This window comes from Trachypithecus francoisi, unplaced genomic scaffold (genome assembly GCF_009764315.1).
Source record: "Trachypithecus francoisi isolate TF-2019V2 unplaced genomic scaffold, Tfra_2.0 Lachesis_group14, whole genome shotgun sequence".
NCBI classification, from domain to species: Eukaryota; Metazoa; Chordata; class Mammalia; order Primates; family Cercopithecidae; genus Trachypithecus; species Trachypithecus francoisi.
The window spans coordinates 23,541,191-23,562,660 of NW_022681459.1; the positions used below are offsets into that span (position 1 = coordinate 23,541,191).

The following is a 21,470-nucleotide window of genomic DNA, read 5'->3' on the forward strand; positions in this document are numbered from 1 at the left end:
CTGACAGGCACTGAGAGGTCACACCTGTGAAGTAAGACTAGTAATACTGGCCGGGCGCGGTGGCTCACGCCTGTAATCCCAGCACTTTGGGAGGCAGAGGTGGGCGGATCACCTGAGGTCAGGAGTTCGAGACTAGCCTGGCTGACATGGTGAAACCCTGTCTCTACTAAAAATACAGAAATTAGCTGGGCATAGTGGTGCATGCCTGTAGTCCCAGCTACTCTGGAGGCTAAGACAGGAGAATCACTTGAACCTGGGAGGTGGAGTTTGCGGTGAGCCAAGATTACGCCATTGCACTCCAGCCTGGGCAACAAGAGCGAAGCTCTGTCTCAAAAAATATATATATGTGAAAAATATATATTTTTGTATATTATATAATATATATTTATATATTATGACATATTTTTATATTTTTGTATTTTATATATTACATACAGATTTATATATTTTATATTACATATAAATATAGATTATATATTTGAATATATATATTCAATATATATGAATAGTAATGCCTGCTTCCTTGTAGTCTTGAGAATTAAATTCTTGTTTGTTGGGACAGTGTCTGGCTCTGTCACCCAGGCTGGACTGCAGTGACACGATCTCGGCTCACTGCAACCTTCACTTGCTGGGTTCAAGCGGTTCTCCTGCCTCAGCCTCCTGAGTAGCTGGGATTACAGGTGTGCACCACCACACTTGGGTAATTTTTGTATTTTTAGTAGAGATGGGGTTTTGCTATGTTGGCCAGGCTGGTCTCAAACTCCTGGACTCAAGTGATCCACCTGCCTTGGCCTCCCAAAGTGCTGGAATTATAGGTGTGAGCCACCATGTCTGGCAAACACTTGATGTTTATAAAATGTCAATAAATAGTAGTAAAAACTCTCCCAGACAGGTGTTCAAGAAATGTTGTTTTAAAAGATTAATGGTTACCAGTTTAATAATCCACAATTTTCTCTTTTTAAAGGGTGCATTTATTAATAGCTGGATGTGGTGGCATGTGCCTATAGTCCCAGCTACTCAGGAGGCTGAGAAGGGAGGATTGCTTTGAGCCCAGAAGTTCTAGGTTGCAGTGGCCTATGATTGCGCCACTGCATTCGAGCCTGGGTGACAGAATGAGACTGTCTCTAAAGAGTGCGTTCAGTTGGAAATTCTAAATGAATCCGCACAGATGGAAAGCAGAGGTCTTCTGGTCATCTTCCCACTATCTCCCAGTCTCAAGCCCCAGACATGCCACTGTTGACCCTGTGGTTTGTGTTCTTAAGAGTTTTTAAAAATAATTTTAGAACACATAAAACACACATATATACATATAGCTTTACCTAACAAAAACGTGTGGTCAGTTTTCATGAATGTTTACCCTTGCAGTGTTGTACAATTATCTGATTTATAATGTTTCAGTTTCATTTATGATTATGTCAACAATAAATGACATTATGTAAAGAAAACCATAGGCTATTGTGAGTGTAAAGATTTGGAAAAATGTTTAAACTTTGTGTGTAGAAAAGAAACAAACAAAATAATAAAAATAAATGTTGTGTGTGACAGGCAAGAAGCTACCGGATGTTCCACGACGACAGCATGAAGTCTTTCTTCCGTAGACTGAGTTTCACTCCCGATGGATCTTTGCTCCTCACGCCAGGTGTGTTTTGTAGTTTTGGACTTAAGGGAATGAGGGCCGAGCCGGGATGTCTGCTCCCGTTTTACGCTGCTGCTTATCAGTTCAGTGAATGCTGGTTAGAGTGAGGGTCCCCGACTTACCTGCCCATTGGAACCTCCAGGAGAGCTTAAAAAAAAAAACGCTGGCTCCTATGTCCCATCCCCAGAGATTATAGTGTAATTTGTCTGGGTGGTGTGGCTTTTGGAATTTTAAGATTTCCAAGTGATTCTAACGTGCAGAAAACTTTGGGAGTTATGAGATTAAAATGATAGGCATTTTCTCTTAGATAAATTTAACTTTTGGCCGGGCATAGTGGTTCACACCTCTAATCCCAGCACTTTGGGAGGCTGAAGTGGGTGGATCACTTGAGGTCAAGAGTTCATGACCAGCCTGGCCAACTTGGTGAAACCCCCTCTCTACTAAAAATACAAAAATTAACTGGGTTTGGTGGCGCATACCTGTAATCCCAGCTACTTGGGAGACTGAGGCAGGAGAATGGCTTGAACCTGGGAGGCGGACGGTGCAATGAGCCGAGGTCATGCTACTGTACTCCAGCCTGGGAAACAGAGTGATAACTTATCTCAAAAAGATAAAATAAAATAAAATAAACTTTACTATGTAAACCTTTTAATGAATGCTTTTCCATTCATTAACATGTATATGGAAGTCATAGTGCTAAAGCCAAAAATAAAGCTCCTTTATTGTTTTTATTCTCCGCAATAAAGAAGCGCATTTGTGACAGCATGAGACACATGGACAAACTTGTGGAAGCAGCAGTGGTCAAAATCAAAAGGTCAGCCAAGTAGCAAGGACAAGATAGGTTTATTGTCCCTAGGAAGGAAAGGAGCTCAGCCCAGCAAGATGAGGCTAGGCAGTGTTGTGGCTACAGTGTTCTCAGAGGAGAATGTCTGCTCATTGCCATGGCTCCAGGACCATCCTGTGCATAAAGATGACAACATAGCCCAGGGTTGGGCCAAACGGGAGGGCACCGGCCAGCTTTGCCACTGAGTCCCACCCCAGCGGAGCCAGGGAGTGCCTGAGAAGGGTGTGAATCACACATGCAGCTGTGTGGGTAGGGCTTTAAAGAACACCGCGGAACATGTGGGAACGACACTTTGGCTCAAGAAGTCTCAGGCCCAGGAATAAGTAATTGTTTAGGTTATATGTACTAAAGTTAGTTACTAAACATTTATTAGAAGTTATTCACTAAACCCAGTAATAAATCATGTTTCTTTTTGAGACGGAGTCTCGCTCTGTTGCCCAGGCTGGAGTGCAGTGGTGCCATCTCTGCTCACCACTGCAACCTCCGCCTCCCGGGTTCAGCGATTCTTCTACTTCAGCCTCCTGAGTAGCTGGGATTACAGGCGTGGCTACCACTCCCCGCTAATTTTTTTGTATTTTTAGTAGAGACAGGGTTTTGCCATGTTGCTTAGGCTGGTCTCAACTCCTGACCTTGTGATCCGCCTGCCTCAGACTCCCAAAGTGCTGGGATTACGAGCATGAGCCACCGCGCCTGGCTTTTTTTTTTTTTTTGAAGGAGCCTCACTTGATCACCCAAGCTGGAGTGCAGTGGCACCATCTTGGCTCACTGTAGCCTCCACCTCCTGGGTTCAAGTGATTCTCCTGCTTCAGTCTCCTGAGTAGCTGAGATTACAGGCGCCTGCCAGCATGACTAGATGATTTTCGTATTTTTAGTAGAGACGGGGTTTCACCATGTTGGCCAGACTGGTCCCAAACTCCTTATCTCAGGTGATTTGCCCACCTTGGCCTCCCAAAGTGCTGGGATTACAGGTTACAGGTGTGTGAGCCACCGTGCCCGGCCCCAGTATCAAATCCTTTACTAAGTGGCCACTCTAAAAATAATTCAATTAAAATCAAGCAGGGTGGATGTCTGTTATCAACATTATTATTCTTTGTGGTGTTAGTGTGGGAAAAACAGGAAAATGAAATTACAAAGATCGGAAAAGAAGAGATAAAAAACTGCAATAGGATTGTATTTCTAGAAAATCCAAGAGATTTTAAAAATACTATTAGAATTTTTAAAAGAATTTGATAAGATGGCTGGATAGTGTAAAATATATAAAAATCTGTTATCTTTCGTCTATATTGGCAGTGAGTACTTAGAAATGGAAGGAGGAGAAATATTTTATTCATTGTAGTGCAAAGTCTGCAAAATACATGGAGTAAATGTATTTATTTATTTATTTATTTGAGACAGGGTCTCACTCTGTCACCCAGGCTGGAGTATAGTGGTGTGATCATGGCCCACTGCATCACTGCAGCCCTGATCTCCTGAGTTCAGGGAATCCTCCTATCAGCCTCCCTAGTAGCTGGGACCATGGGCATGTAGCACCATACCTGGGTAATTTTCTTATTTTTTTGTAGAGACAGGGTCTTGCTGTGTTGTCCAGGCTGGTCTTAAACTCCTGGGCTCAAGCAGCCCTCCCATTTCAGCCTCCCAAAGAGCTGGGATTACAGGTGTGAGCCACCACACCCCGGCAGAAGTAAATTTAATAAGGAAGGGGCAGGACCTTTATGGAGAAGCCTAGAAGGTCTTATTGAAGGTTGTAAAACAAGTTCTGAACAAATGGAAAGATATATCATGTTCTAACAATTAACATACCAATTTCATTTCCAAGTAGAATTGCATTAAAGTTTTTTTTTTTTTTAATTGGATGAAATCTCAGCTTTGTTTAGTAGAATCAATGCTGAAGAATAGCCAAGGAAGTATGAAAAAAACCCAGTGATACTTGGTTGGGAGGGCATTTGCCTCGCCACGTGTCAGAAGATACTATAATACTACTTTTATCCAATCAATATGGTGTTGCTAGAGGACGAAACCAATAGATTAGTGGACCAGAACACAGAGTCCAGAAGAAGATCTCAGGATATAAGGCAATTTAATATATGACTTCAGGTACTGTTCCAGTGGAAAAAAAATCTGTTATTTATTTGTAATTAATTGTATGTTACTTAAATAATTCTCTTTTTTTTTTTTTTTTTTTTTTTTGAGACGGAGTCTAGCTCTGTCACCCAGGCTGGAGTGCAGTGGCGCGATCTTGGCTCACTGCAAGCTCCGCCTCCCGGGTTTACGCCATTCTCCTGCCTCAGCCTCCCGAGTAGCTGGGACTACAGGCGCCCGCCTCGTCGCCCGGCTAGTTTTTTTTGTATTTTTTAGTAGAGACGGGGTTTCACCGTGTAGACCAGGATGGTCTCGATCTCCTGACCTCGTGATCCACCCGTCTCAGCCTCCCAAAGTGCTGGGATTACAGGCTTGAGCCACCGCGCCCGGCCGCTACTTAAATAATTCTCAAGAGAATTAGACACTGAAGGCAAATAGGACAAGAATATGTCATTAAGAAGGCTGGGAAGTGTTGAGATTGGACGAAGACCTATTCCTCTTTTTTTTGAGACAGAATTTTACCCTTGTCACCCAGGCTTGAGTGCATTGGCGTGATCTTGGCTCACTGCAACCTCTATCTCCTGGATTCAAGCGATTCTTCTGCCTCAGCCTCCCGAGTAGCTGGGATTACAGGCGCCTGCCACCATGCCCAGCTAATTTTTGTATTTTCAGTAGAGACAAGGTTTCACCATGTTGGCCAGGGTGGTCTCGAACTCCTGACCTCAGGCGATCCACCTGCCTCAGCCTCCCAAAGTGCTGGGATTACAGGCGTGAACCACCGCACCCAGCCTCCTCTTTTTTTTTTTAATTGACAGATGAAATTGTATGTAGTTGTGTACGACATGTTTCGAAGTGTATATATGTTGTGGAATGACTAAATCTAGCTAATTAGCATAGCATGATCTCACATAATTAGGATTTCTGTGGTTTGAACACTTTATATCTACTCTCTTAGCATTTTTCAGGAGTATAATACATTGTTATGAACCATGTTGTACGAGAGATGGATCTTGCAAAGGGAGGACTCTATTATTGAATGAGTAGTGTTGGGGTAGCCAGCTATGTGGAAGAAGATAAAACTGGACCCCTTGCCTGGATATAAAAAATAAATTCCAGGTGAATTCAGTACTTAAACACAAAAGGTAAAAATAGAAAACTCTTGTAAGGAAATACAGGAGGACATTCTAGGAATGGAGAAGACCCAATTAAGACTGGAAACTGGCCGGGCGTGGTGGCTCAAGATCCCAGCACTCTGGGAGGCCAAGGGAGGTGGATCATCTGAAGTCTGGAGTTCAAGACCAGCCTGGCCAACATGGCAAAACCCTGTCTCTACTAAAAATACAAAAATTAGCCAAGCGTGGTGATGCACACCTGTAGTACCAGCTACTCAGGAGGCTGAGGCAGGAGAATTGCTCCAACCCAGGAGGCAGAGGTTGCAGTGAGCCAAGATCGCGCCAATGCACTCCAACCTGGGCAACAGAGTGAGATTCTGTCTCAAAAACAAAACAAAACAAAACAAAAAAAAAAAAAACTGTATGTTCAAGTATGCTTATTGCAAGCATTGTTTATAGTGGTAAAAAACCAAAAGCAAATAAATACTCATTAATAGAGTTTAGATGAATGAATCTTGCAGTAAATATTATGCAGCTACAAAAAAATAATGCATCAGTGCTATGCAAGTTAATTTTCATGAGTAGTGGATTGAAACAAGCAAAATAAGGAGAAGTGTTAACAATACCCTGCTTTGTAAAACAAATGGACTAAATAAAAAAAAATCCTCCGCCAGGTGTGGTGGCTCATGCCTGTAATCCCAGCACTTTGGGAGGCCAAGGCGGGCAGATCATGAGGTCAGGAGATCGAGACCATCCTGGCAAACACGGTGAAATCCCGTCTCTACTAAAATTACAAAAAGATTCGCCAGGTGTGGTGGCGGGCGCCTGTAGTCCCAGCTACTCAGGAGGCTGAAGCAGGAGAATGGCGTGAACCGGGAGGCGGAGCTTGCAGTGAGCTGAGATCGTGCCACTGCACTCCAGCCTGGGCGACAGAGCTAGACTCCGTCTCAAAAAAAAAAAAAATCATAGAGGTATATATATGATTGAGTTATAACTGATTGTAATGATTTTGTGAGCATGGGGGAAATATACAGATGACATAATGGTTTGTTGAATGTTAAAATGGATTTCTTGGGGATGGAAGAATGGAGTGGCATGAAAAGAGGGGCCTGGCTGCAGTGGCTCATGCCTGTAATCCCAGAACTTTGGGAGGCCAAGAAGGGCAGATCACTTGAGGTCAGGAGTTCGAGACCATTCTGGCCAACATGGTGAAACCCCATCTCTACTAAAAATACAAAAATTAGCCGGACATCGTGGCAGGCACCTGTAATCCTAGCTAGTCAGGAGGCTGAGGCAGGAGAATTGTTTGAACCCTGGAGGTGGAGGTTGCAGTGAGCCAAGATCACGCCACTGCACTCCAGCCTGGGTGACAGAGCAAGACTGTGTCTCAAAAGAAAAGAGGGCAGCTATGTAGAATGTATTAATAATAATAAAAAAAAAAGACTGTTGATACTGTCTACTGCCCTCCCTGGTAGATATGAAACGGTCATATTAAAGTTGTGTGTGTGTATACGTATCAAGAAATAACATAAAACGGAGATGTTCCAAGAGCAGTAGTGTATGATGGTCACTCTGACAGGGCTGAACAATTTTTTTTTTTTTTTTTTTTTTTTGAGATGGAGTCTTGCTCTGTCGCCCAGGCTGGAGTGCAGAGGCCAGATCTCAGCTCACTGCAAGCTCCGCCTCCTGGGTTCACGCCATTCTCCTGCCTCAGCCTCCCGAGTAGCTGGGACTACAGGCGCCCGCCACCTCGCCCGGCTAGTTTTTTGTATTTTTTAGTAGAGACGGGGTTTCACTGTGTTAGCCAGGATGGTCTCGATCTCCTGACCTCGTGATCCACCCGTCTCGGCCTCCCAAAGTGCTGGGATTACAGGCTTGAGCCACTGTGCCCGGCCAGGGCTGAACTATTTTAAGTACAGCACGGGGTGAGTGGAGAAGAGCTCTCAGATGGGGACTGTTCCCCAGAGCAAAGTCAGGTTCTGAAGGAGGCTGGAGGTTTCAGCAGAGGGCAAGGTCTCCTGGCAGCCTCATGCTGGATAGGGAAGTTGGGGAAAGGCTAGTCTCAGCCTTTGGATGGCATCCGAGGCTGGAATCCAGGGAATAGATATGAAGGTCCTAGGGAGAAAGGAGCCTGGGCAGCTGAATCTAGTCACGGTGCTTCAATCGAGGAATTGCCTGGAGGCTCAAAGGTGCCCTGTGGCAAAGGCTCACTATGTTCTCCCGCCCAAGATCAGAACCAGGTCCCCGGGGACTGCCCACAGGTAGGTGGAGATGACAGGTAGGTAGAACTGGAGTAAAGGCCGAGACCAGACAGTGCTGGAATATTTGTTTTTGTGCTCAGTCACAACATTGTCTAAAGAATATAACTTCAGGGGGAGCTATTTTGCAAACCGGAACTGAAGGCTCTTGAGTTTCCGTTGGTGAACAGAACAGTTTGCTGAAACAGTGACTTTTCTTTCCTCTCCCTCCCTTTCCTGCTCCCCAGCTGGATGTGTGGAATCTGGTGAAAATGTAATGAATACTACTTATGTTTTCTCCAGGAAGAATCTTAAAAGGTATGCAGTCAAGGAAATGTTTGAAATATTTACCTTTATTTTAGACAGAGTTTTGTTCTTGTTGCACATGCTGGAGTACAGTGGTGCGATCTCTGCTCACTGCAACCTCTGCCTCCCGGGTTCAAGCGATTCTCCTGCCTCAGCCTCCCGAGTAGCTGGGATTACAGGTGCCCGCCACCACTCCCAGCTAATTTTTCTATTTTTAGTAGAGATGAAGTTTCACCATGTTGGCCAGGCTGGTTTCAAACTCCTGACCTCAAGTGATTCGCTTGCTTCAGCCTCCCAAAGTGCTGGGAATACAGGCATGAGTCACTGCACCGGCCTGTATTTTTTTTTTTTTTTTTTTTTTTTTTGAGGCGGAGTCTCGCTCTGTCGCCCAGGCTGGAGTGCAGTGGCGCGATCTCGGCTCACTGCAAGCTCCGCCTCCTGGGTTCACGCCATTCTCCTGCCTCAGCCTCCTGAGTAGCTGGGACTACAGGCGCCCGCCACCACGCCCGGCTAATTTTTTGTATTTTTAGTAGAGACGGGGTTTCACCATGGTCTCGATCTCCTGACCTTGTGATCCGCCCGTCTCGGCCTCCCAAAGTGCTGGGATTACAGGCGTGAGCCACCGCGCCCGGCCGATTTTTTTTTTTTTAGTAGAGATGGGGTTTTGTCATGTTGGTCAGGCTGGTCTCGAACTCCTGACCTCAGGTGATCTGCCTGCCTCTCCTCCCAAAGTGCTGGGATTATAGGCGTGAGCCACCACGCCCTGCTGAAATGTTTACCTTTAATTTTTGCTTTCGCTGAGTCACAGTGCCTTTTCCTAACACTGCAATTAATCCATTAGGCCGATCGCTCATCTTCCGTGTCCTGGAAAAGCCACTCTTGCTGTTCGCTGCTGTCCGGTCTACTTTGAACTGAGGCCAGTGGTGGAAACAGGTATCCTCAGTGCCTCAGGGGTGCGTTATGTTTTCTCTCTGAAACAGGTCACCAGAGTGGGGTGGAGATTCGGATTCTGTCTTATGGGGAAAGATGGGTATGCGGGTTTGGTTCAGTTCAGTTATTTTTAAAATATTTTATTTTTACATTTAAATCTATTTATTTATTTATTTTGAGACCAGGTTATGAGACTGGTTAATTTTTGTATTTTTGGTAGCGACAGAGTTTCACCATGTTACCAAGGCTGGTCTTGAGCTCCTGGACTCAAGTGATCCACCTGCCTCGGCCTCCCAAAGTGCTGGGATGACAGGTGTGAGCCCCCGCTCTTGGCCCGGTTTAATTATTCTTAAAAGCTGGAGCAAAGACTGAGGTTATCAAAATACATGTCCGTTTTTTTTTTTTTTTTTTCTTTTTTCAGGATTTATTTTCTTACTTAAGGCACTTTAAAAGGAACAGACATACTCCTTTTGTTTGTCTGTGTCTCTCATTATCACTTTTCTTTTCTTTTTGTTTTTGAGATGGAATCTTGCTCTGTCGCCCAGGCTCGAGTGCAGTGGTGCAATCTCAGTTCACAGCAACCTCTGCCTCCCAGGTTCAAGGGGTTCTCCTGCCTATCCTCCAGAGTAGCTGGGGTTACATGCACACGCCACCACACCCAGCTAATTTTTGTATTTTTAGTAGAGACGGGGTTTTGCCATGTTGGCCAGGCTGGTCTCAAACGCCTGACCTCAGGTGATCCACCCACCTCGGCCTCCCAAAGTACTGGGATTATAGGCGTGAGCCACCACGCCCAGCCATTTTCTTTACATTTTCTTGTGTTTGGGGTTCATTGAACTTCATAGACCTATCAGTTTATAGTTTTTATTACATTTGGGAAGTTTCAGCCATTTTTCCTTCAAATATTATTTCTGTCATCCCCTTCTCTTATTCAAATACTCCCCATTACACATGTATTATATTAGGTCCTTTGAAATTCGTTCCTGGTCTTTGATACTGCTTACTTTTTTTGTTTTTTTCTTCTTCCAGTGTTTGATTTTGGAAGTGTGTATAGCTGTGTTTTGAGTTTGCTAACCCTTTCTTCTGCATGCTCTGCCCTTGGTCCCATCTAATGTGTTTTTCGTTGTTGTGGTTCTCATCTCTAGAGGTTCACTTTGGGTTTTCCTTACATATTCTGTGCCTCTCTATGCTCCATCTTTCCTCTTGCTGCTTTCTTTTTTTTGTTTGTTTTTTTTTGAGAAGGAGTCTCTCTCTGTTGCCCAGGCTGGAGTGCAGTGGTATAATCTCAGCTCACTGCAACCTCCACCTCCCAGGTTCAAGTGAATCTCCCACCTCAGCCTCCCAAGTACCTGGGATTACAGGGGTGTGCCACCACACCGAGCTAATTTTTTTATTTTTGGTAGAGACAGGGTTTTGCCACGTTGGCCAGGCTGGTTTCGAACTCCTGACCTCAGGTGATCTGCCCACCTCAGTTTCCTCTTGCTTCTTAAGCCTATAGAATACAGTTATGATAGCTCTTTTAGTGTCCTTGTATACAGGTTGGTTTTGATTTTTTTCTCCTCCTTGTGGGTCATATCTCCCTGTTTCTTTGTTTGCCTGGTACTTTTTGATTAGATACCAGACACTGAATTTGACCTTAGTGGATGCTGGATGTATTTTATTCCTATAAATATTCTCTCTTTTTTCTTTGAGATAGAGTCTTCCTCTGCCACCAAGGCTGGAGTGCAGTGGCACAATCTCAGCTCACTGCAACCTCCGCCTCCTGGGTTCAAGCGATTCTCCTGTCTCAGCCTCCTGAGTAGTTGGGACTACAGGCGCACACCCACACGCCTGGCTAATTTTTGTATTTTTGATAGAGATGGGGTTTTGCCATGTTGCTTAGGCTGGTCTCAAACTCCTGAGCTCAAGTGATCCACCCAGCTCGGCCTCCCAAAGTGCTGGGATTCTAGGCGTGAGCCACTGCGTCCGGTCAGAAGCCTTGTTTCTGTGGTTTTACCTTGTCTCTGTCCCCGACCCCCAGGTGTGGAGCTGATGACTCTGCCCTACCGCCTCGTGTTTGCTGTGGCCTCGGAGGACTCTGTGCTTCTGTATGACACCCAGCAGTCCTTCCCTTTCGGTTACGTGTCTAATATACATTACCACACCCTCAGTGACATTTCATGGTGAGTGGCTGCTAATGAGGGAGAGTGAGTGAAGGAGACCATGGCCGTACCCTGGAAGAGACCCTGGGGTTAGGGAGCATTTCATTACTAAAGATGACTTTGGGGGACATATTCACCAATTTTGTTTCTTATTTACTTTTTTGAGACCAAGTATCACTCTGTCACGCAGGCTGGAGTGCAGTGGTGTGATCTCGTTTCACTGCAACCTCCACCTCCCAGGGTCAAGTGATTTTCATGCCTCAGCTTCCCAAGTAGCTGGGATTACAGGTGTGCACCACTACGCCTGGCTAATTCTTGTGGTTTAGTAGAGATGGGGTTTTGCCATGTTGGCCAGGCTGGTCTCAAACTCCTGGGCTCAAGCGATCCTCCTGCCTCAGCCTCCCAAAGTGCTGGGATTACAGGCATGAGCTACTGCACCTGGCCCAATTTTATTTTTTAAAGGAATCAACATTAAAAGGAAAAGCCGTTGCTAGTTTACCATAATACTTGCTTCTTATTTTCACACTGGTATGTTTTGATGGCATTCAGATTGCCTTGTGGGGTTAACCGGACTCTGATAAACTGAGTGGAGACCCTATAGACTCCCTGGCCATCTGGGGATTCCTGAAGCCCTCTGGGAAGAAGCCCTCCCCTGCATGTCCCTGCTGCCCAGGACAGGGAAGTGCCCTGAGCTGGGCCTGTCTAGAGAATGTCACTCAGCACTGCCCTTCCACCACCTTTGGGTCCCCAATTCACCCCCGCAGCTTGCTTGGCCCAGTGTGAGGTTTTTTTTTGAAATGGGGTCTCACTCTGTCACCCAGGCTGGAGTGCAGTGGCACAGTCTCAGCCTCCTTCCTGGGTTCAAGCGATTCTCCTGCCTCAGCCTCCTGAGTAGCTGGGATTATAGGCGCCCGCCACCATGCCTGGCTAATTTTTTTGTATTTGTAGTAGAGACAGGGTTTCACCAGGTTGGCCAGGCTGGTCTTGAACTCCTGACCTCAAATGATCCACCTGCCTTGGCCTCCCAAAGTGCTGGGATTACAGGTGTGAGCCACTGTGCCCGGCTTATTCAAGTGCAAGTTGCTAGTAGCACAGATAGGTTGCAGCCACTTAGCAAATCGTGATGAAACTGCATGAGTGAGTGGCTATCACACACTCTTTTCCAGTCGTATCTTTTCCCTGGTTTTTGCCTTCAAACAAGCTTGAGGTTTTGTTTGAACTTCCCTCTTCTAACTAGATGTGAGAATGTTGGTAAGGTCTGTAACTTTTCCCTATTTTGGGGACGAAGGTCCAGCGATGGCGCCTTCCTGGCCATTTCTTCCACGGACGGTTACTGCTCGTTTGTGACATTTGAGAAAGATGAACTTGGAATTCCTTTGAAAGAGAAGCCAGTATTGAGCATGAGAACTCCTGATACAGCAAAGAAAACCAAGAGTCAGACACATCGAGGGTCTTCGCCAGTAGGACCCAGACCGGTAGAGGGAACCCCTGCCAGCAGAAGCCAAGACCCCAGCAGCCCCGGCACAACCCCCTCTCAAGCCAGACAGGCCCCAGCCCCAACAGCCATCAGAGACCCTCCCTCCATCACTCCTGCTGTCAAAAGCCCCTTGCCGGGGCCTTCAGAAGAGAAGACCCTGCAGCCCAGTAGTCAAAACACAAAAGGCCACCCATCCCGGAGGGTCACTCTGAACACACTGCAAGCCTGGAGCAAGACAACGCCCCGGTAAGACCTTGTTGGAACAAGATGTCATTGCAAAGTGACACATGAAATGCAAACAGAACACTCCCACCCTGCTGCAGGTGAAATTTCAGGTGGCGAATACTTCATGCCAGTAGGTTGCCAGAGAGATTCTTAACTTCAAATCTGAGTGTCATTTCTTGCATATAGGCCTGTTTGGTCCTCCAGTTCCTGCCTGTCAGATGAAGCCCAGGCTTGTGATTTGGCTGCAGCCTGTCATCCAGGACTGTGGCCACTCTCTCTCCTGAGTCCGTGGCCTTCATCTCTAGCCCAGTCCTGAATGTCATCTCTTCCCAGAGCACACTCTGCCCTTTGAGGCCTCTGTCCTTCCCTTCTCTGGGGAAACCCTGTACCTCTCGTCCTCTGGGTGGTGCCAGGAGTCTTCTGAAAGACCCATTTGAGTGTACCCTCTCTGTCTGCAGTCTCTGTGGCCCTTCAGCCTTCCCTTGTCACCACACATCAGATTCCATAGCAGGTGCTTTGATGCCTCAGTTTCCCCTGCTGGTTATGAGCCCCTAAGGGCAGGAAGCAGGTCCTGTTTTTTATGGATGCTGTCCTGCCCAGGATGTAGGCAATTCCAGGAGTGTCTTCCTGAGACTCCGTTTGATGTCTCCAGCAGCCTGGTCCGTGAGAAACGGGGGTCCTGATCTGATAAATAATCCCCAGGGAGGTGCAGAGTCATTTCTTCCCTGCTTACATCTGTGTCTGGCACGCACCCCTGTGTCTGCCACTCCTATTGGATACAGAGCGGCTTAGCACATCCTTCGCTGTCCGGCAGCACAGCCTCCCGTTTCCATCCTTCCCTGCAGCTGATATCCAGTTACTCCTCTGATCCTGTGTAGTTCCTTCTCCACCAGGCCCTCTGCCTCCCAGCCTTCCCATAAACTGAGTCAGGAGTAGGGCTGGGGAGTGGCATGCAGAGGGGAGTGGTGGGGATGGCGAGCTTGACAGAGCGTGCTGTGCCTCTCAGCCTCTCCTGTGCCCACAGGTCTTCTTCGGCAAGTTCATAATATGTGTATGGGCTGCTGGCTTTACCGCCCTCTTAAAATCTCTCATTTCTTTCTGCAGATTAGCAATGTATTTTATAAGTTTTCTATTTGTTTTTATGTGACGGAAGGTATTCCTTGAACTATTTTTGGTATTAAATTATTTTCCCCCCTTGATTTCTTCTGAATTATTTACCAAGCTTCTTGAAGGTGTAATCTTTTACAAACAAGAATAGTTGTTGAAAATTAAGACTCTGGGTTTTTATTTATTTATTTATTTATTCATGTGAGACAGGGTCTCGCTCTGTTGCCCAGGCTGTAGTGCGATGGCACGCTCTCTGCTCACTGCAACCTCCGCCTTCTGGGTTCCAGTGATTGTCCTACCTCAGCCTCTCACGTAGCTGGGATTACAGGCGTGTGCCACCATGCCTGGCTGACTTTTTGTATTTTTAGTAGAGATGGGGTTTCGCCGTGTTGGTCAGGCTGTTCAAAAACTCCTGACCTCAAGTGATCTGCCTGCCTCGGCCTCCCAAACTGCTGGGATTACAAGTATGAGCCACCTTGCCCAGCCCAACACTGGATTTTTAAAAAGTATTATCTGTGTTTTGGCACTTTCCATGTGTAGAAACCATATCTGACTGCCTTTTATAGCAGCCAGCAGAGTGTTCACAAAACCATGAATAATGAACAGACCGCAGGTTTTGAAACTTTTAGATGACTGGTTATGGTTTAAGTTGACTATTATAAATGTGATGGTTTAACTTAATACATGAATGTAACCCTCAGTTATTAAACAAGTGGTCACATCTTACTATTTAATGCCTTGAACCATATGTTCAGCTGAAAATCTAAGTATTTCCTTTGGTAGTTTTGAAGGTTGGTGTGGTACATAAACAATTCCTGTGATACTAATGAGCCATGCACTCCTCTACTTTTTTTTTTTTTTTTTAAATGAAGGAGAATAAACTTAACACCCTTAAAGACAGACACTCCACCAAATTCTGTTCCAACCAGTATGATTTCCACCCCTTCTACAGAAGAAATTCAGTCAGGTATGTAATATTGTTACTGGTTTAATATAATTAAAGATGGAATATCTTTTATTTTGTTCTTTTGGAAATTAATGCCATCTAATTTTAAGTCAGTTCTGAGACAGCAAGGATGCATCTTATTGGAATCATTGTTTAAACCCACTGGCTGCGTGTTTACCCCTCAGCAGGGAGGCACCTGGCCAGTGAGAGCATCCTGGTGAGCCAGGGAGTGGGTTCAGTAGGAGATCATTTAGATCAAGTGTCTCCACCTGATGGCTATTGACCTTTTGGGCCAAGTAATTCTTAGTTGTAGGGGACTGTCCTGTGTATCATAGGATGTTTAGCAGCATCCCTGGGTGCTACTTCTTGCCCATGACATTCTTTTTTTTTTTTTTTTTTTTTTTTTTGAGATGGAGTCTCGCTCTGTTGCCCAGGCTGGAATGCAGTGACACGATTTCGGCTCACTGTAACCTCCACCTCCCGGGTTCAAGCAGTTCTCCTGCCTTGGCCTCCCGAGTAGCTGGGACTACAGGCACGCGCCACCACACCCGGGTAATTTTTGTATTTTTAGTAGAGACGGGGTTTCACGATGTTGGCCAGGCTGGTCTTCAACTCCTGACCTCAAATGATCCACCCGCCTTAGCCTCCCAAAGTGCTGCAATTACAGGCGTGAGCCACTGCACCCGGCTTGCCCATGACATCCTAAAATGCCACTAGGCATTGCCCACTGTCCCTTGAGAGGCAAAATTGCCCGGGGTTGAGAACCACTCTATAGATCCTTCCCTTATATCAGTATAGGATCTTGCCAGGCAGCTCAGTTCCATGTCTTGGCTCTGTGTTCTGTAAATATCAGCCCCGACTTCCAGAATTCTTCATTTACTTGCCAACCTATGTTTGTTAATGTTGCAGAGACGCCTGGAGATGCTCACGGCAGTCCCCCAGAGCTAAAGCGGCCCAGACTCGATGAAAACAAAGGAGGCATGGAAAGTCTGGATCCTTGATGGGACCTCAGCTTCTGCTTGACACTTCCCAGGCCCCCAGTGTGTGCAGGGAGACGGTGAAGCTGGAGGTACCTGAGACCAGGGCTTCCATGGAGTGGGACAGGCACTGTAGATGGATTTCTGTAACAGAAGGGACACGTGTACTGATTTTTCTCCAGAAATGTGGATGCCGTTGTATTCAGTGTCCATTTTTAACTTGGGTACATGAACGTTTTAACATTGTAAATCCTCTTTTTGATGAGTTTCTGAAACTGGAGTGATTCAACGTTATCCCGTGTGAAAATCAGTGAGTCCTCCCTGGCATCCTCGTGAAAGGGCACACACTTCATGGAGGGACTCCTTTTAAATAAGGATTAGGAAGATGAGAAAGTAATTTGAGATTTTACTCTGTTGAATTTTAGAGTATTTGAAGTGATTGTTAGATTTCACTTCTAAGGAGTTTATTGATTAAACTTTGGAAGGTAGTTGTGTTTGTTTTCTGATTTTAAAGGTAACGATGCTTTTTCTATTAGTAACTAAGTGAAGTGAAAAAGATGGGAATCACCCATCATCTTCCCCCAGAAGTAACCCTCGTTAATGTTGTAGTATATTTCCTTAGCATTTTTGTGGATCTATTTGTTCTAAAGAGAGAGTTGAGATTTTTTTCATATACAATTTGGTATCTAAATAGGTTAGTTTTTTAGATTGGTTTTTCAAAGCAAAAAAAGTATCTTTTTTGTTTTTTGAGACAGGGTCTTGCTCTGTTGCCCATGCTGGAGTGCAGTGGCGCTGTCTCGGCTCACTGTAGCCTCGACCTCCTGGGCTCAAGCAATCCTTCCACCTCAGTTTCCCGAGTAAATGGGACCACAGGCATGTGCCACGATGCCGTGCTAATTTCACACACACACATACATGATATATATATATATATGTACACACACACACATATATATTATATATGTATATTTTTTCTTTTTTTTTTTTTTGAGATGGAGTCTCGCTCTGTCTTCCAGGCTGGAATGCAGTGGCATGATCTTGGCTCACTATAACCTCCGCCTCCTGGGTTCAAACGATCCTGCCTCTGCCTCTCAAGTAGCTAGGATTACAGGCGTGTGCCACCATATCCAGCTAATTTTTGTATTTTTAGTAGAGATGGGGTTTTGCCATGTTGGCCAGGCTGGTCTCTTAACTCCTGACCTCCGGTGATCTGCCTGCCTTGGTCTCCCAAAGTGCTGGGATTACAAGTGTGAGCTACTGCACCTGGCCTAATTATACTATTTTTAGGGGAGACAGGGTTTTGTCATGTTGACCAGGCTGGTCTCGAACTCCTGGGCTCAAGTGATCCTCTCACCTTAGCCTCACAAAGTGCTGGGATTACAGGTATGAGCCACTGTACCCGGACCAAACAAAGTATCTTTACTTAGCAATTTATGTCTGCCTTTGCTTTCTCTAGGCCGGGATGATCATGTGTTCTCTTTATTAGAAGTAAGCATGAAAGTTGTGGGCTCAATGTACAAAGTGATGCTGTCGACTGAAGATGGCAGTCACATACATTGGAGTCTTGTCTTAGCTCAGGAGATCCCTGGCTGCGTGGATGAGAGGGTTGAGGCCTCGTTTAGAAGCTAGTGCTGCTGCCTCCCCTTGAGAGACATTGTCACAGTTGAATTTCCTAATGTGCGATGCTATTGCTGTGACATAGGAAGGCACTAACCTCAGGGCCATCTTCACAGTCTGAAGCTGGCCAGAGAGTTTGGTACCTGCAGTTCAATCTGATGGAAATTGCGCTGAGGAGGAGGCACTTTTGGTTATTATTTTTTTTTTTTTTGAGACAGAGTTTTGCTCTTGTTGCCCAGGCTGGAGTGCAGTGGTGCGATCTTGGCTCACTGCAACCTCTGCCTCCCGGGTTTAAGCAATTCTTCTGTCTCAGCCTCCCGAGTAGCTGAGACTACAGGCTCATGCCACCACACCTGGCTAACTTTTGTATTTTTAGTAGAGACGGGGTTTCATTATATTGTTCAGGCTGGTCTTGAACTCCTGACCTCAGGTGATCCGCCCATCTTGGCCTCCCAAAGTGCTGGGATTGCAGGCATGAGCCACCGCGCCTGGCGAGGAGGCACCTTTTTAACGCAGGTCACCAGCAACAAAGAAATTAATTGGAAAGAAGCATCACTTTATTGCTTAATCCACAGCCTAGTAAGCCAGAGAGTCTGCCTCCGTTTTAGATGAAAGGTGGTAACCTAGAGATAATTTACACTGTAGAGAATGGAAAGGTGAACACATGTATACTTGTAATGCAGATGTGGCTCACATTCAAGATGAAAAGGTATTAAAATGTCAAATGATATCTGTTTGTTTTTGGAGATGCCGTCTTGCTCTGTCGCCCAGGCTGGCATGCAGTGGCCTGAACGTGGATCACTGCAGCCTTGATCTCCTGGGCTTAAGAGATTCTCCTGCCTCAGCCTCCTGAGACCACAGGTGCACACAACTGCACACGGCTCGTTTTTCAAACCTTTTTTCTAGGGATGCGGCTCTTGTCATGTTGCCCAGGCTGGTCTCAAAGTCCTGGGGCTCAAGCAATCTTCCCTCCCCAGCCTCCCTGTGTTGGGATTACAGGCATGAGACGCCATGCCTGGTCAAATGGTATCTGTTTTGACGGGTGGTTCTCAACTGTAGCTGCCTATTGAAATCACCCAAGAGTTGACATACCAGTGCCTGGGTTCCTGCTCTGGAGGATCTGGCCTCATCGGTCTGGGGCATGGTCTGAGCATTAGGATTTCTTAAAGCTCCGGGAGTAATTCTGATGCATAGCCAAGGTTGAGAAATCTAAGGGAAAAAACTTTCCCTGGATACGGTCTGTTCTGCTTAAATGCATTTCCACTGAAAGCATTTTATTTTATTTTATTTTTTTGAGACAGAGTCTTGCTCTGTCACCCAGACTGGAGTGCAGTGGTGCCATCTTGGCTCACTGCAACCTCCACCTCCCGGGTTCAAGTGATTCTCCTGCCTCAGCCTCTTGAGTAGCTGGGATTACAGGCTCACGCCACCACGCCCGGCTAATTTTTGTATTTTTAGTAGAGATGGGGTTTCATCATGTTAGGTCAGGCTGGTCTCCCACACCTGACCTCGTGATCCGCCCGCCCCGGCCTCCCAAAGTGCTGGGATTACAGGCATGAGCCACCGTGCCCGGCCGAAAGCATTTTCTTGATTTTCTCTGCCCGGTCACTGATTGACATCCTCCTTTACTGGGGCCACTGGACTGAAGGACAGTATGTAGGAGGTGCCGTTAGCTCTTCTGAAGAGATGGCTTTCAGTGTCATGCAGCTGCTGTGAGGTGGGATGTGCAGTTGTTGATCTTGTGCAGACAGACGAGTGACCATGGGTCCCCTGTCCTTAGTGAGCAGCCCACTTCCTGGCCACACCTGGGGAGGAACAGTATTAGGTTTTGCTGGGCGTGGTGGCTCACGCCTGTAATCCTTGCACTTTGGGAGGCCAAGGTGCGCGGATCACTTGAGGTCAGGAGTTCAAGACCTGCCTGGCCAACATGGTGGAACCCCGTCTCTACTAAAAATACAAAACTTAGCCAGACGCGGTGGCATGCACTTGTAATCCCAGCTACTGGGGAGACTGAGGCACGAGAATCGCTTGAACCCGGGAGGCAGAGGTTGCAGTGAGCTGAGATGGCACCAGTGCACTCCAGCCTTTTTTGAGACTCTGTCTGAAAAAAAAAAGAAAAGAACAATATTAGGTTTTACACATCTGTTTCTTATGCATTGATAGTGGGGGTTCGGGTTGGGGGCAGGGTGCGCCTTCAGCCTGAAGTGCGCATTTATTGGAATGATGGCCCGCCTATTCTCAGCCATCATCCTTAAATATAAATCAAAATTGGCAATAAAAGACCAAGTGAAGTCACCTCAGCGTCATAGTGTAAAACTGCCTGCGACCATCTGGGCAGTGCACTGGGAAAGCCTGAAGGCTGGGCAGGGTTCTGCCTGACGGTGGGTGCTGTGGTGAAGATCCTTCTCACCGTTCTGGATCTGTACTTGTTTCTGTTTTGAGCAGTGTTTCCAGATGTCTCCAGTAACACTACTGTTGAATATTAGTTCCTGCTGCTGGGGGTGCCTAGAAGAAAATCGGGCTCAGGCTTGGGGAGACTGCTTGGGAGAATTTGACCTGCGTTCCCTGGAATCTGGGATTGTGACGATAGGTCGGGCATTTGAAGGAAGAAAGCTGGAGGCGCAGTGTGGGCAGCAGAGGGTGAAGCCTCCATTTCATGCAGAGGCACGTACGGTGGACAGGGATATGTGGTGCCTCGGGTTATCGTGGATAACGGGCCCAGCCATCCTTGGCAGGTGCCCACAGGGCCAGGGTCCTCCAGCAGGGAGAGGCAGGAGGATGTGCCACGGGGCAGGGGAGAAAGCCTCCTGCGGTCCTCGTTTACTCCAGTTTCCTGCCTTACATCCACTTCCGTTGTCTTTGCTGAAAGCACATCTGTGTGACGATGCCCTTGGCCCTCCTTACCTAAATAGTTGTCAGCGTTCACTTAAACAACATAGGTCCGAGTCCTTGGCTCTGGAAACATCAAGTAGGGAGAGGGAGGAGGTGGAGGATGAGCTGCTCCAGCCCCTTCTTCCCTGGCCTGGGGTCTCCCAGGACTACTGCAGCTTCCCTGGTTATTTGGCTACAGTTCAACCTTGGGTGTGTGTGTAGGACAGACAGACCTCGAACAAATTACTTCATGAGTCTGTGCCTGTTTCTTCACCAGAAAAATCTCTACAGCTAGAAAACCTTGGACTTTGCTTGCTTTGGTAGGGGAGAGGGGTAAGAGAAAATGTCGGGGAGTCACCCAAGCAGAAACGAGAAACTGAAATAACGCGGCTGGAAGTTGAGCCAGATCGCACTTCCCTCCCCTGGCATGTGGAAGTAACAGACGCTTGTTTTCGTGCACAAATTCTCAGTGGCCACTGGGGGTCACTGTCCCCACTGAATCCACTCAGCAGTTGTGCCTCCTAGGCCTGAAGGCCCCATCTCTCCGCCCTACCTCCTCTAAGTGATCTGCGTCCCTGTCCAGTCTTGGGAACAGAGTGGCCTTAGACGCCGGCTTCTGCCCCTGGTGGCCAGACCCGGAGTGGAGCATTGTTGAGCAGACACGGGTGGGAGAGGATGGTGAAAGCAGTATGTGCATGGCCATGCCTTTGTTCATTCATTCCTTCATTCATTCCTTCATTCATTCAAGAAATGTCTATCAAATATCCTCTGGGTACCAGAGGCGTTCTAGATTTTTCTAGGAGCAGGATATCCTTGTCATGTAGGGTACCTGGTGTGTTCTCTGGGCAGCCTGGGTGTTTTGGGGTCCCCTATTGCGTCCCCACTTGGCATGAATCCCCAGACTGGCTGGAGTTGCCCTGTCCATCACCCGGCCTCCCTGTTACCCTCGCCTTGGGAGTCGACCC

At 46.7% G+C, this 21,470-nt stretch overlaps 1 protein-coding gene and 1 long non-coding RNA gene across 4 annotated transcripts in view; one reads left to right on the forward strand and one right to left on the reverse strand.

Moving 5' to 3' along the window:
- CHAF1B (chromatin assembly factor 1 subunit B) overlaps positions 1–16,505 on the forward strand; it is a 32,796-nt gene extending 16,291 nt beyond the window's left edge. For 2 of the 3 annotated variants that reach the window (XM_033232429.1, XM_033232428.1), the window contains exons 8-14: positions 1,546–1,639; positions 8,157–8,226; positions 9,056–9,147; positions 11,165–11,306; positions 12,574–13,008; positions 14,967–15,061; positions 15,950–16,505. In XM_033232429.1, the coding sequence (XP_033088320.1) occupies positions 1,546–1,639; positions 8,157–8,226; positions 9,056–9,147; positions 11,165–11,306; positions 12,574–13,008; positions 14,967–15,061; positions 15,950–16,041 (1,020 nt within the window). In that variant the 3' untranslated portion in view covers positions 16,042–16,505. The remainder of the gene's footprint in view (positions 1–1,545; positions 1,640–8,156; positions 8,227–9,055; positions 9,148–11,164; positions 11,307–12,573; positions 13,009–14,966; positions 15,062–15,949) is intronic. The other variant, XM_033232430.1, reaches the window with a different exon arrangement.
- A 3,547-nt stretch (positions 16,506–20,052) lies between these two features.
- On the reverse strand, positions 20,053–21,206 carry LOC117095755. The gene is made up of 3 exons (XR_004442161.1): positions 21,059–21,206; positions 20,539–20,589; positions 20,053–20,139 (listed from the first exon to the last, which is right to left on the reverse strand). It is a non-coding gene; the product is annotated as an uncharacterized LOC117095755 (long non-coding RNA).
- Positions 21,207–21,470: the final 264 nt, after the last annotated feature.